The sequence below is a fragment of the Rhinoderma darwinii genome, chromosome 9 (assembly GCF_050947455.1).
Source record: "Rhinoderma darwinii isolate aRhiDar2 chromosome 9, aRhiDar2.hap1, whole genome shotgun sequence".
In the NCBI taxonomy this organism is placed as follows: Eukaryota; Metazoa; Chordata; class Amphibia; order Anura; family Rhinodermatidae; genus Rhinoderma; species Rhinoderma darwinii.
The window spans coordinates 94,704,690-94,720,767 of NC_134695.1; the positions used below are offsets into that span (position 1 = coordinate 94,704,690).

Genomic DNA, 16,078 nt, shown 5'->3' on the forward strand with positions numbered 1-16,078 from the left:
AAAAAAACGTACCTATTCCGACTAGCGTATAACCGCGCCTAAAGAGTCTCCCGAATGGTATTCCAGCACTGCCTTCACCAGAAGTGCCTAGAGCTTCTTATTCCTTTCCCTGATCTTTTCGATCTACTTCCTGTTCCTTATAGATTGTATGCTCATATGGGTATGGCTCTGACCCAATCTTGTAAACCCCATTTCACTTGTCTGTACCACGCTTCTTTTGTAACTGTAAAAACGTGTTTTCCTAATATTATGTTGTATAAAGTGTTCGCAAGCGAAATATAGTCCTTCTCGGAGCCAACCCAGATATAAAGTGCGGAGTCATGCGAAAAGGGTAGGAAGTTGAGGACAGAGTAGAATGGAGAAATTTGTGGCCAGGTCAGGTTGTGTATGCCATGAATTACGGTTACATGCTTGAAGAAATGAGTTTTCCGAGCGCACTCAAATCTGGAAATGTTAGGAGTCAGTCTGATGGCCTGGGGCAGTGCGTTAAACAGAATGGGTGCAGCACAGGAGAAGTCCTGCAGACGGGAGCAAAAGGATGTAATAAAGGAAGATGAGAGTCAAAGTTAATAGGCAAAGGCAAGAACGGGTTGATAGATGTCTGACGGTATTGCATTGTGGAGAGCATATATTTTTAATATAATTATATAAGTATTAAGTAACCAGTGTAATGACAGAGAGTAGCGGCATAGCTATAACCGCTAGACAGCTCCTGGCGGCTGCCTATATGATAAAGTGACACAGGGCCGGTTTGTTTAATGCCAATTAGTAGTGAGTTACATATATCGAAACGAGAAATGATTAGGGCCTGGATTAGTGTTGTAGTATTGTCAGCGCCCACTTACCCCATTAAACACCATAATCGGTGCCGGAAGGCAAAATCGGGAAGGGTGTATAAAAGAAAATTGCATTCACTCCCAAGTGTAGGACATATCTATATATTTATTAGATGGAGTCCTGGAATAGCAGTAATTACCGATATATATCCGCATTATAGCTGTGGAAGATGATGGGGTTTATAATCCTATTATTTGTTCTGGAACATTACAAGAGGCGGCAGCGATCGGTCTTCACAGGACGCGTGCTGTATAACTGTGAACGGCAGGCAGCAGAATACTTCATTAATATCCAGAGAACAGCAGCCTTTCTGTATGTCAGCAGGTCCTGAACATTAGGGAGGCAGCAGCGTTTTGTCCATGTGCTAATTACCTTCTTTGTTCCATTAATTTTTATTTCGTTTTACCAGGACACATAAATAACAACCTTAAATGTAATGCAAAATTACATTTCATGGACCCTGTGCAATAACTCTAGACCATTACTGTGAGGCAGAGGAGGGAATATTAATGTAATTATTCATGTTTACAAGGCATAATGTAATGCATTACGACAATACAGTCATTAACGGGTCTGTGTAGGCGCGGTACGCTTTCCTCTGCATGTATTATTACACGTCTGTCGTTTTGTCCATTTATGTAGTCGGAATAGAAATTTATAATGTCAGGCTTATTTAAAGGGGAATTGCATGTGACCGTAGTATATATTTCCCCTGGCGGGCCCAAGGAAGCCCAGTCCAGCAGTGCCCATAGAGGTATTTGGGGCTTTTCTGTGCCGATGTATACCTCTGAATTCACCCATCAGCTGCCATATTATGGAGGTAATCTCCCCTAGCAGCATTACTTCTATGGGTGCTGTACAGAGGCACCAAATGGTGGGACTTAATGCCCCCCTGGATTCCATGTCCCTTCATATGGGCTCCGTTCACGTCTCCGAATGTGCATAACATTTTAGTTTGGACGTACGTCATACAGAAATATCAGGGGGTGACATTGGTAAGGGGCTGTAAGCTGGCAAATCCCCCAATTTCCAAAATGAAGGGGCCAAAGACTTTTTTTTTAGTCCCTTCGCTTTGATAATCTGTATGTCTCCAGGAATATGCGGTTTGCATCACGCTGTACTTTAGCATAAAGTATTTATGTTATTGTGTTTACTTCTTTCATTGAGGTCTGGTTGGTGGAGGTTGCTTTAGTAAAACGGGTATTGACCTCTGGTGTTACTTGCAACATGGTGGCGGAGACTGAGTCTTACCCTGGGTGCCATGCTGCTAGAGGTTGGCATCATTAGGGACTGTGTAGTGAAGTAGGACATAAAGGCATTATAGTTCCGCCACAGCATGGGTGGGGTTTAGTGATATATATATATATATATATATATATATATATATATATATATATATAAAAAAAATTTCCCGTCTGGAAGTTCGTGTGATTGGGCGCAGGACTGTGTGGTTACACTGGTCCACATTAGGAGAAGCCACACTTCACTGAAGAAAAGAGACAGCCCGGCTACAGCGCATCGCTGTTGAGAAAAAGTTTTGGCACCATGTAAGGTGAGAGCGCTAAGGGGTCTACCAGGACCGATTGCTGCCGCAGCTGCGGAGTGCGCCGAGAGGAAGGTGACAGATTTAGGCGGGTGGAAGGAGGGTACACAGTGAGAGGAACTGAGACGGAGGGTGACGCTGAAAAGTTAGTGACCCATAAAGAGGCAGCCGCCATCATCAGGACCAACCGAGAGCAACTGTTTTAGTTATTGTAACTAAGTGACTGTACTTGAATCCACTAAGAATTTAACCACTTTGTGGGTAAAGTTTACATTTTGCAATTTACCTTCTGGTCATCTGCTATATTTTTCTGCGCCATTTCTCTGCTCCTTTTGCCTACTATCCTTGACTCGGCCTATTACAATGTGACACAATAATGTGGCCCATGTACAACAAGGTCCAGGAGCTTCAAAATAGAAATCCCCAAAGGCAAATCCCCCTCTGACGGGGTCTTATCACTTTTTTTGTAATTTCACAAATAAGCCATTAGTCCTTACAGCAGATCTGAACCGTGAGCAAGTAGCAAACATAAACCTGTTCCATAAAGCTGATGGGTGGCCACTCAGAGGGGTCCAATGTAATCCAGTCTGACATTGCACGTCCCCTTTATTGAAACCATTTTGTTGAGGTCAAATACACAGTGCTCTTTACCAGGGACATTTATTAAAAAAAAAATTTTTTATAGGTATAATCCTCACACATTACAAGCCAAAAGGACCCTGCACCATGTGCCCACTAATGGTGGCCCCAGCACTCACTTCGAAAATGGCCGTCTATGTAATACAGATCAGCTCTTCCGTCTGGCTCATGGAGGGGGATCCTAAGCGAGGGACCCCCTCAAAGATAATATGGACAGGGGTTGTTTTCAGGTGATAGGCACTTTAATCATTGTAAGGAAAAGAAAGGTCCTATTCATTGACCGACCTTATAGCATTGGCAATACGCAATATAAGAAAAAAAAATCTAAAACATCATTCTAAAAAGGAAGAATCTTTATCCTTCAAAAATAAAGAACACAACTACATGGTCAAACCACCCCAGAGCTGTGGCAAATCCAACACAACATAAAATCCACCTTCATGTTCTACCAAGCCATTAACAACCATCATTTTGAAGTTCTTTCTAGAATATGCTACGTGATATTGACCTACACTACAAGTGGTGGCACAATAATATCTTGGTCTTACCTCCATCCATTGGCCCTGGGACTGCATAAGTAGCAGGACACAAGGGTCAGACTTGTTAAGTGTGTCTCGGTCCAGCAGGTTCTTGCAGCATACTCGGAGCTCCACCTTAGACACACAGGTGGCTGTGACTACGCCTAGGGAAGACGGAGATGCCAAGTCTGAAACCTCATTCACCATCATCTTGGCAAGATACAGCGGTTACTGGACAGGTCGTAATGAAAGATTAACCAGTAAAAGAGGATAATTAAAAGCTCTCAAGAGGACAGTCAGGAAGATGTTGCCTTCTCCATGTAATGCCTGTTCTAAGGAATATCTGGACCATGGAAGTTCTCTGAAGACCTCTATAATAAAGGATTCAAGGTTTGTATTTTAATTGCTGCCCTGTTATAAATAAGGGACAAAATGGCCTTTATATAGAGGTCATTGCTCAATGCTTTGATTCATCATGATGTATCTTGAAGTCTTCTTAAAATATCGATATGTGATACATCTATATGTTCTGCTAAAACTGGGACAATATCACCAGAGATTAATTTATCATGACCACGGAGGTCAACATTAAAAAATGACTAGCCTACTTTCATGAAGATATCAAACACCACTTTGCTGCTCCATCATTCTTGACTTGCTTGATGTTCCAGGTTCAACTCCGGCCCAAAAGACAATCCAGATTTGGTGCTGGGGATGACCCAATTTTCTGCACATGTACACGTGATAAAGAGCAAACAACACTTCGTTCCTTCGCAAAATAACTGGAAACACGAAAACGTTGGTGCCTTTCGATGGCAAAGTTATTGGAGAAGTCCTTGAAGGTGATGGGATGAAAATCGACCACACGACTCTTGGATCCCAGTCGTGAAAAGTAAAAAATCAATCTGAGAAGATGTACCAAGGAGAGGACAAGTGAGCCTGAAAGATCCTGCAAGGAAAAACATACATCTGTCATGTATCTGAAGGCTTGGATTACATATCACAGTTGATGCACATCAGAACGAGCTTCGTCTCATGGAGAAGCGAATGCAGCCTTGCAATCCGGGCTGGAACATACTAATAATGTGTCATACGTAGTTTGCATCATCCTATTTCAATCAATGGCTTGTAGAGCTTATTAAGTTCAATGTCAGATAGAATTGGAATATTTCAGCTGCATGTCATACGTTTCACCCAGCGCTATGACAATATTTCAAAGCTACTTCAGGGCCGCCAGAGTCCCAGGTCCAAATATTCAGCGTTGTATAAACTTTTGACCCAATGTTCTCTAATAAGTTATAAAAAAAAATATATATTGCAAATAACAAGGATGATGTGGGTTGTTTTATTGGGCACATGGGAATATAAAATGCCATTACGTGTCCTCATGCTTTCTCCAACCTGCACTCTAGTTGGAAGATAATGAATCATGGGACCATCATGGTGGTATAAGCTATTCGCCGCTCTTATTGCAACTGTGCGTGTGAAACCTAACTAGTTCTTAAGAGACCCCAGGCCCTCAACTCTCAAACTCAAGTTTCTGCTACAATACGACTAATGCTATATGAATCAGGACTGGCTCCGCAGTACCGGCCCCTCTCTACCCACCTTTGGCTTGAATAGCGCAGAGCATGTTAACCCAAATCACCATAGGTTCCTCAAGCCCAATGGGCCCCGGCATCTGCCCAGATCCAACTGGTGGTGAGGCCAGACTTGGCACTCGCTGTGTTGGTGTGTGGTGCCTCAGCATTGCTTCTAGGGGAGAATACCTCTGTAATATGGCACGTGATGGAGCATGCCAAATTTGATGTATAAAATTAGGCACACTACCCGTAAGCAGTTTATGGGTGGTGAGTTGCAGACATGTTGCACGGAAATCTTTGCATGGAAATTATCCAGAATAACCATTGTGATAATAAAAACAAAATCTAATATGTCAGGCCAATCATACATTACTAGAGGCGATGGTGGGGTTACGACCTCATGCCCACCACCCTATTACAGACCCATACCAGTTCTGTTGGGTATGAATCCCTAATATGGCACTACTGATTGGTATTGCTGCTTAGCCACTTGGATGGGGTTGCGGTGTAATACCGGACACAGCCATAGACAAGAGTGGCAGTGTTTCTGGAGAAAAAAAAACCTGTTTTATTTATCCTAAGTGCGTTTAGATTGCCTGAATTTATCTCAATTAACGTGCATTATAACCCCAATGGGAATATAGAAGAAACATTTGACAATGCCTTGGGAACGGAGCCCCCACGCACACACGATACTGAGAAATCCCTTGCAGGCATCCGCTGTGAATAAGCAATCCTGCAGTGATGTCAGGGAGAATCCCACAAAGCTTCCCACCATGGAATATGTGCAAATATCGAAATATATGTGATGTCTATAAATATCTGGACTTCTGCATAGAGACATAAAAATAAACGTGTGATCTGATTTTACGTAACAGCCAGAACGAGGTGTGAAGATGTGTGAACTGTAGGGGAGGTAGAGGGAGATTATGGAAATCACAAGTTTCCTGCTATACGAGGAATAAGACAGGGGAAGCAGATAAAGAAGTACAAAACTAGAAGATAGTAAGGCCTCATTCACATCACGTTTGTGCCCTACGTTTATCGTGTATGTCTGTAAAGATCCTGACGTACACGATACGCACATAGGACTCAATTAACCCGACGTAGACCAAAAGAGTCCGTTGGGCTGGAATATGTCGGTATACCTGTTTTTTGCAGGGTTTAATATATGGACTGTGATGTCAGGGGCTCCGCCAGGAGCGTAATCCCCGGCCAGAGCGTTACCGTCACTCTGCCCAGTGATTCTTGCATTACAAAGCACCTAACGTCACGATCCATATAAAGAAGGCTTTTCCCAAGACAGTAGTCCCTGGCCAGAGCACTTGCGATGCTCTGGCCAGGGACTCCGTAGTTTAAAGCCACTGACACCACTGTCTATATATGGACAGTGATGTTAGAGGCTTCCCCTGGCACATCGCTTCAAGTAGCACTGTGACCGGGTAGTTCGGGCGATGTATCCCATTGTATGGCTATACAATAGGATATGTCACTACCTCCCGTCGGAGGAGTCCCGAGGTACACCTCCGACGAAAGGGATAAAACACAGTGTGAATCAGGCCTAAGGCCCCATGCACACGACCGTGCCCGCAATCACGGCCCGCGATTGCGGGCACGGCCGGCCTCTGACTGACAGCCGCATTTTCGGGCCGTGCTCCCATACAAAGTATGGGAGCACGGCCCGCAAAATGCGAAAGAACGGACATGTTCCATAATTCCCGGAACATTTCCACGGCACTGACACCCTTCCGTAGTGCTACGGAAAGGTGTCAGTGTTCAATGAAAGTGAATGGCTCCGTTTTTGCGGACCGCAATTGCGGTCCGCAAAAACGGAGGTTTTTTGCTGTCGTGTGCATGGGGCCTAGAGAGATATAAAGGAAAGTGCAGGGTGAGGCACACAGTGATATTATGGGTAAATTCACACGCTGCAGAAATGCTGTTCATTTCTTAGTGCGGATTCCACACTAAAAATCTGCAGAAATTTACAGTACAATCTATGTGAATAAGGTTTTAAATCTCATCCAGAATAAATCCAAGCGGCATTGAGTGCATCCTTTCTTAGAATTCTACTTTATGCCATTCCTCTGTTATTCTTCCTAGAAATGTGTGAATAAATTAACAGCTGGGGGTGTCACCAGTTGGGGGTGTGACCCTAGACAGACTGACAATGTCCAATCAGTGCTGACAGAGTGAGACTGTAGGGACACACCCCTTTGACAAGGGGAATGGTAACACCCAGTTGTCAATTTCTTCATAAATTACTAGGAGGAATAACACAAACGCAGATTTCTAAAAACATATGGGGAATACAAATATTTACTAAAATAGACATGTCAGGAGAGACAGGAACACTTTAGATAAAACTAATACACTGTGTTAAGTCACGATCTGAGGAGGCGGAGCATGACACAGAGGTTCTTCCTTTAGTGTTTTATTGAATTAATGAGTCATGAGTGAATTCCCACCCAGAGTGTATAAGCTTTACATGGAGTGTTCCTTTAAGTTGCCGGTAGCCCCGATAAGCACCACGGAGGATGTCCTGAGGTGGTATACATTGGTATCATGAAATGCCAAGACAACCCACCTCTTGATTCATATTAATCATGATAGAATTTTAATTTCTATGTACCATAATGTCACCAGGTTTCCATATAGACAAGTGACAAGCTACAAGAACATTCAGTAAAGTAGAATCTTGATCAGATCACTGGATATCTAAAATCACAAACAAACTCATAGGAGAAAAGACTTTCTATGAAACGTCTACTAGTGTTTATAGGGGAATAGATTGTGAGCCGTCTTGGGGATAGGGACTGAAGTGAGTGATAACACTGTGTACAGCGCTGAAGAATAATAAATAAATAAAACAGATAGATAGATAGATAGATAGATAGATAGATAGATAGATAGATAGATAGATAGATAGATAGATAGATAGATAGATAGATAGATAGATAGATAGATAGATAGATAGGATAGATAGATTTGTTGTATTTACATCTGTATAGTTTATACACGTTATATGAATATGTTGGTGAAGAGCAAGGTTAGAACCGGAGAGGTTTATCTGCTTTACTGTTTCGCCCCCTCATACGCTGCACATCATTTTTATTGTCATTTTATAAGAAAACACAATTTTTCACAGCATAGAACAATTCTGATATGAGGAATGAATGTAGTAATAAAGAAACATCAGGGTGGGGATGGAGAAGTCAGCAGGGTATAAGTATGCATCATATAGGTAGAATGGAGAAGAAGTATGTGGGGTGTCAAAGTTCACACATGAGGAGACATGTGGAAATCTAAAACACATGGGAGACACGTAGAAACATACAAGGCACATGTGGAAACATGCAACACAACACATAAGAGACACATGTAGAAAGATACAGCACATAAGAGACATGTAGAAAGATACAGCACATAAGAGACATGTAGAAAGATACAACACATGATACATGTAGAAAGATACAACACATGAGACATGTAGAAACATACAACACATGAGACATGTAGAAACATACAACACATAAGACATGTAGAAAGATACAACACATGATACATGTAGAAAGATACAACACATGATACATGTAGAAAGATACAACACATGAGACATGTAGAAAGATACAACACATGATACATGTAGAAAGATACAACACATGAGACATGTAGAAACATACAACACATGAGACATGTAGAAACATACAACACATGAGACATGTAGAAAGATACAACACATGATACATGTAGAAAGATACAACACATAAGGCTGGGTTCACACAACCTATATTCAGACGTAATGGAGGCGTTTTACGCCTCGAATTATGTCTGAAAAAACGGCTCCAATACGTCGGCAAACATCTGCCCGTTACTTTCAATGGGCTTTACGATGTACTGTGCCGACAACCTGTCATTTTACGCGTCACTGTCAAAAGACGGCGCGTAAAATTACAGCCTCGTCAAAAGAAGTGCACGACACTTCTTGGGACGTAATTGGAGCAGTTTTTCATTGACTCCAATGAAGAACAGTTCCTAATTACGGCCGTAAAAGACGCCCCGCAAAACGCGAGTACATGCAAATATGTCTGAAATTCAGGAGCGGTTTTCTCCTGAAAACAGCTCCGTAATTTCAGACGTAATTGCAGGTATCGTGTGCACATACCCTAAGAGACAGGTAGAAAGATACAACACATGAGACATGTAGAAAGATACAACACATGAGACGTAGAAAGATACAACACATGAGACGTAGAAAGATACAACACATAAGAGACATGTAGAAAGGTACAACACATAAGAGACATGTAGAAAGATACAACACATAAGAGACATGTAGAAAGGTACAACACATAAGAGACATGTAGAAAGGTACAACACATAAGAGACATGTAGAAAGGTACAACACATAAGAGACATGTAGAAAGATACAACACATAAGAGACATGTAGAAAGGTACAACACATAAGAGACATGTAGAAAGATACAACACATGAGACATGTAGAAAGATACAACACATGAGACATGTAGAAAGATACAACACATAAGAGACATGTAGAAAGATACAACACATAAGAGACATGTAGAAAGATACAACACATGAGACGTAGAAAGATACAACACATGAGACATGTAGAAAGATACAACACATAGGAGACATGTAGAAAGGTACAACACATAAGAGACATGTAGAAAGGTACAACACATAAGAGACATGTAGAAAGGTACAACACATAAGAGACATGTAGAAAGATACAACACATGAGACGTAGAAAGATACAACACATAAGAGACATGTAGAAAGGTACAACACATAAGAGACATGTAGAAAGATACAACACATAAGAGACATGTAGAAAGATACAACACATAAGAGACATGTAGAAAGATACAACACATGAGACATGTAGAAAGGTACAACACATAAGAGACATGTAGAAAGATACAACACATAAGAGACATGTAGAAAGATACAACACATGATACATGTAGAAAGATACAATATGCGGGAGACATATAGAAAGATACAACACATAAGAGACATGTAGAAAGATACAACACATGAGACGTAGAAAGATATAACACATGAGACGTAGAAAGATACAACACATAAGAGACATGTAGAAAGATACAACACATAAGAGACATGTAGAAAGATACAACACATAAGAGACATGTAGAAAGATACAACACATAAGAGACATGTAGAAAGATACAATATGCGGGAGACGTGTAAAAAGATACAATATGTGGGAGACATGTAGAAAGATACAACACATAAGAGACATGTAGAAAGATACAATATGTGGGAGACATGTAGAAAGATACAACACATAAGAGACATGTAGAAAGATACAATATGTGGGAGACATGTAGAAAGATACAACACATAAGAGACATGTAGAAAGATACAATATGTGGGAGACATGTAGAAAGATACAATATGCGGGAGACACATGTAAGATACAACACAAGGGACATGTAGAAAGATACAATATGTCGGAGACACATGTAAGATACAACACAAGGGACATGTAGAAAGATACAATATGTCGGAGACGTGTAGAAAGACACAATATGTGGGAGACACATGTAAGATACAACACATAAGGGACATGTAGAAAGATACAATATGTCGGAGACGTGTAGAAAGACACAATATGTGGGAGACACATGTAAGATACAACACATAAGGGACATGTAGAAAGATACAATATGTGGGAGACACATGTAAGATACAACACATAAGGGACATGTAGAAAGATACAATATGTCGGAGACGTGTAGAAAGACACAATATGTGGGAGACATGTAGAAAGATACAATATGCGGGAGACATGTAGAAAGATACAATATGTGGGAGACGTGTAGAAAGATACAATATATACGGAGACACATGTAAGATACAACACATAAGGGACATGTAGAAAGATACAATATGTCGGAGACGTGTAGAAAGACACAATATGTGGGAGACATGTAGAAAGATACAATATGTGGGAGACATGTAGAAAGATACAATATGCGGGAGACGTGTAGAAAGATACAATATGCGGGAGACATGTAGAAAGATACAATATGTGGGAGACGTGTAGAAAGATACAATATGTGGGAGACGTGTAGAAAGATACAATATATCGGAGACACATGTAAGATACAACACATAAGGGACATGTAGAAAGATACAATATGCGGGAGACATGTAGAAAGATACAATATGCGGGAGACATGTAGAAAGATACAATATGTGGGAGACGTGTAGAAAGATACAATATGTGGGAGACGTGTAGAAATATTTAGTACATGGGAGACACGCGGGAACATACAACCCATGAGGGACATGTAGAGATGTGACATAACAGCGTTATATGAATGTATCTTGTTCTCTGAGTCATTCACACTGTTAGAACAAAGTAACGGAGTGAGTCACCGCCAGATCGGAACATTCAACTTATAAGAACATTATTTCCAGCAGAGCCCCCCTATACCATGTAAAGTGTACCCCCACACTATGTTGTAGGATGTGCTGCTGTTCAGCATGGCATTGTCATGTGTGTACAAGTATGGAAGGTGAATGTAGAAGACAGTGGAGTCTATAACTCAGTACACAGGATTATTCATTACACTGCCCCCACATATATGACTTGCACCCCACTGTTTAACTTCATATAGCATTCTTCTCTATATTGGAAACCCCACCATCTTATTGCTTTCTAACAAAATGTACCCCAAAATTGCAGGACATACTCAATTCTTGCAGCACCCCACTTTTCCCTCTGCTGTACGCCTGCTTCTCTCTAAGGTTATACTGTACCCAAATTGTCAATTTTGACTGATGTTGTACCCCAATTTTCATTCTATTGTTTTCCAGTTATTGCTCTTCTCATTGTTTCATCTGATGTTATAACCGACATTGCTTCAATTCATGCTGAAGTGTACATCTTACCCTCATCTAGTGCTGTACCCCACTTCTTAACCTCATGTCCCTTAAGCTGTACCCCCACTCTATTCTCATCTCATACTGTACCCCACTCTTTAGTCTCATCTCACGTTGTACCCCCTCATCTCACACTGTACCCCACTCCTCTCACGCTGTACATCACAATTATATTTCAACCTTCATTAGCACCCTCCTCTTGTGCTGTACCTTACTTGCCTAATTTCCCTAGTTTTATGTCCCCCCTTCTCCAATCTCCCCCTTACCTCATGCTGTACCCACTTATCACCCCCTCACCTCATGCTGTACCTCACTCTCCTCATCCTCCTAGTCTCATGGTGAACACTACTACTCTAATCTCCATCACCTCATGACGTACCCCACTTTATCTCTACCATGTCATGCTGTACACTACGACTTACAATTCTTAACCTCATTCTGGCCCCCACTTCTTACCCTCATCAATGCTGTACCCCACTCCTAAACTGCATCTTCCCCATCTCCAATTCTCACTATCATCTCCTCCTTTTCATCCTGAACCCCATTGTGACACTACTTCATATGATGGGTAAACCTTCCTTCATCCTTCACATTTCTTCTCTCTCTCACCTGATGCTGTCCATGTCTGAACCCCACTTCTCACCCTCCTCTCCTGCATATCAACCAGGTCATCCTATTCCTACTTCTTACCCTCATCCCTTACTGTACCCCACTTCTTACCCTCAACATCCATATCCTATAATGCATCCCGCGTTTTAATTTAAATTCCTCTCACGCTGTACCCCACTTTTTACGTCTTTTATTTCACGCCCAATCCCTTTTATTACTTCTTTTGTCGCTTACCTACAGCTGCACACCTCACTTACATTCCCAATGATCCTCACGTCTTCCTCTTATCTCATACTGTACCCCACTATTCTTCTCTCTCTGTTCCCCTCTTAATTTCATTCTTTGCTTGTTGTGTTTTATCTCATGTCGCTCCCCTACACACTTTTTTGCACCCCCTTATGAAATGCTCTTACTCCCACAGCCGCCCTCATGTAATAACCTCTCCGCTCCCGGTATTCCACATCTTTACGTTTCTCTTTCTTCAAATTCGCCCTTTTGACCACCTCTCTCCGATCTCCAAAGGACTTTACATAAGCCACAAAAAGCATTTCCAAAATGACAATGTTCTCCCAGCATTGCCCGCCTAACACCCCGTATCTTCTAGAGCCAGTCCACTAGTAACCTCATTACTAATGTGCACCCCTAATCCTTAAAATTCACCCCACTACTTGTGTCCTTCCTCCTCGCCCCATCTCTCAACAGCCCCTGACACCCCACCCTCGCCTCAACACATCCTCCGCACTCCTTACTTTGTAACCCCACATAACATCCTGCAAAGTCCCCACCCTGAGCATCTCCTTCCCACATCACAAGTCACTTCTATCCAAATTCAGGCAAAACCTTGTTTTCGTGCAATAATTCTTTTTTGTTTTTTTTTAAGAAACCTCAAATCTCTTGTTTCTATCTTCTGCAATAAAGGTCTTCAAACCTCAAATAGAAGAATATTCACCATGCAGCCCCTTCCCCCCATCATATGAGGGGTCTAGCAGTAGATAAGGGCTCAGGCTGCGCTAGTTGGGTGTGAATTCTTGGTCTCACCTGCGTTGTCTTTGCCTCCTGGGCTGTAGTGATGGTCAGAGAGCGGATATGCGCTGAGTAGCCTGCTCGCTATCTGGCTCTGTAGTCCTCAGACTATCGCACAACTTGCAATTCATCTTGTGCACCCAAAGAGGGAGCCCTCTCCTCCACTAACTCTTTCATTGCCGGGTTCCATACCCTGCTTAGTATACACAGCTGATCACCCCCCACCATGGAATTATATCCTATTCCATTATAATCGGTGCTAATTGTTCATTGCGGGTTCACGTACACGTCTGTATTACTGCTCCGTACAAGCTGCGCGCGGCACCTATAGACGTCTGGGGGCCATACACTGCCTCCCTATACGGGGGCATACTTACGATTGCAAATCGTTGCATTCTCTATTGCGTGCTGTATTCTCTCCTGGACATATCTGTTCTGCGGGGAATATATCTGAAAGGCTAGAGCTACACAGAGACTTTGGCCGCGACATGACAGTCACATGAAATCCATCAAGTTTGGATTTCTTGCAACTGTTGTGTCGTGTTCACGGGAATCTGCAGGTCGCAGCGCGGCCACATTCACTTTCATTACTGCGATAGAGCCAGTGTGACAACGCGATAACACAGAGATCTTCGGCTGTTTGACCTTTTTCGCGGTTAAAGTCGCCGTGTCGCTCTAGCCAAAGGCTCCATTTATTTTAATCTGTTGTGGTTTTTTTGCGGCAAATCTGAGAGTAAGCTGCGATTTCTGCCGCGGATCCGCACGAGTATTAGCCAGATTGTCATTCAACGGGCTAATCTTTAGCTTTTCCGTGAAGAATAAGCAGCATGCTATTTATTTCCGTGGCAGATTTTTTTCTCTGCGGTGCGGACAAAAATCTGCATCAACATTTTTTGCAGTATGTGAATGAGGTTATAAAACCCCATTCACATGCATAGGAGGCAGAATGTCAAAGAATTAATGCAGGTTTCGGCCCGGAATCCATAACAAAATCTGTGTCAAATGCGACGTGTGTGAACGGAGCCTTATATATAGAAGACTCCTTAGAGGATGGATCCATAGGGACCCCATGTGGCCTCCGAGCACAGATCTCATTGTAGAAGATAGTAGACGAGACTAGGGAATTGCTTATATAGTAATCCCTTAACATTATTTACAGAAATTATCCAAATCTACCACATGGGACATACAAATTTCCTGCAGCTTCCTAGCGGTCTACCAATAACCTGCGGACACTTATAGGTCAGTCTGTAACCCGGATCCCATCTACGTTGATGGATTCTTGGGGGGGACTGAATGTGAATTTCCTCCAGCAAACCTTATTGTAATGTTCTGGGGCTAAAGGATATATCGTCAGATAATATTATTATATTAGGGAGCTGCTGGTTGAAGTTTAGGCTAGTTTCTCAACTTCTGTATTAGTCAATTACATGAAGAGCAACTCCATAATGAGGTTTTGTAATAGTATCTCTATGTTAAAACTAACAACAGTATGTGTCTGATAGGAAAGCTGCAGGGTGTGACTACAATTATATACATGTATAAGGCAATTACTGTATATGAAGTCTGCTGCTGTCTGAACTGCAATACCAGACACAGTCTATAGACAAGAGGGGCGCTATTTCTGGGAAAGAAAAGCGCTATTTTGCTCTAAATTCTTGACATATTCTGCACCGTAACTTCAACCAGTATCTATCCTAGAGATTCAAGTTAATTAAATGCCGAATTTTGTGCCCTCGTAACCTGGGGGCCCCTGCTCCCATTACACATATAATCCTGGTTCTGGGCAATAAATTCCAAACTTTTCTAACAGTGTATATGCCCACCTCACCTGTGCATGTATGTGAACACCTATACAATGGTGTCAACATTTGCATATAGGCCACAAAAAAGTCTGGAGAGCAATCTCTGGACCTGGGCTGCTATGTCTAATGGGCATAAGGGCTTTAAATTTATGGGGCAAATGGCTCCTTAAAGAGGACCTGTCACTAGGCCATATGAATTGAACTGGTTAAGTGACCTGAATAGTGCGGTCTCCCTGATTCCAGCGCTGTTTTTCTTTTTTATCCCGGACCCCCTGTTCCAGAGATATGGCCCACTGTTGTCTTGGCTCCCTATATGCTAATTTTCTGTAGTTTGAGCAACTCGCGTTTTTCGCGGCGTTTTTACGGCCGTTTTTGGAGCTGTTTTCAATAGAGTCTATGAGAAAACGGCTCCAAAAACGTCCCAAGAAGTGTCCTGCACTTCTTTTGACGAGCCGTCATTTTACGCGCCGTATTTTGACAGCGACACGTAAAATGACAGCTTGTCTGAACAGAACATCGTAAGGCCCATCGCAAGAAATGGGCAGATGTTTGCCGACGTATTGGAGCCGTCTTTACAGGTGTAATT

The 16,078-nt window shown here is 42.2% G+C and overlaps 1 protein-coding gene across 1 annotated transcript in view; it reads right to left on the reverse strand.

Annotated features, from left to right (window-relative positions):
- Positions 1-13,810, reverse strand: part of CPNE7 (copine 7) — a 52,806-nt gene extending 38,996 nt beyond the window's left edge. The window contains exons 1-2 of the mRNA XM_075838581.1: positions 13,703-13,810; positions 3,568-4,486 (exon numbers count right to left, since the gene is read on the reverse strand). Of these exons, the coding sequence (XP_075694696.1) occupies positions 3,568-3,747 (180 nt within the window). The 5' untranslated portion in view covers positions 3,748-4,486; positions 13,703-13,810. The remainder of the gene's footprint in view (positions 1-3,567; positions 4,487-13,702) is intronic.
- Positions 13,811-16,078: the final 2,268 nt, after the last annotated feature.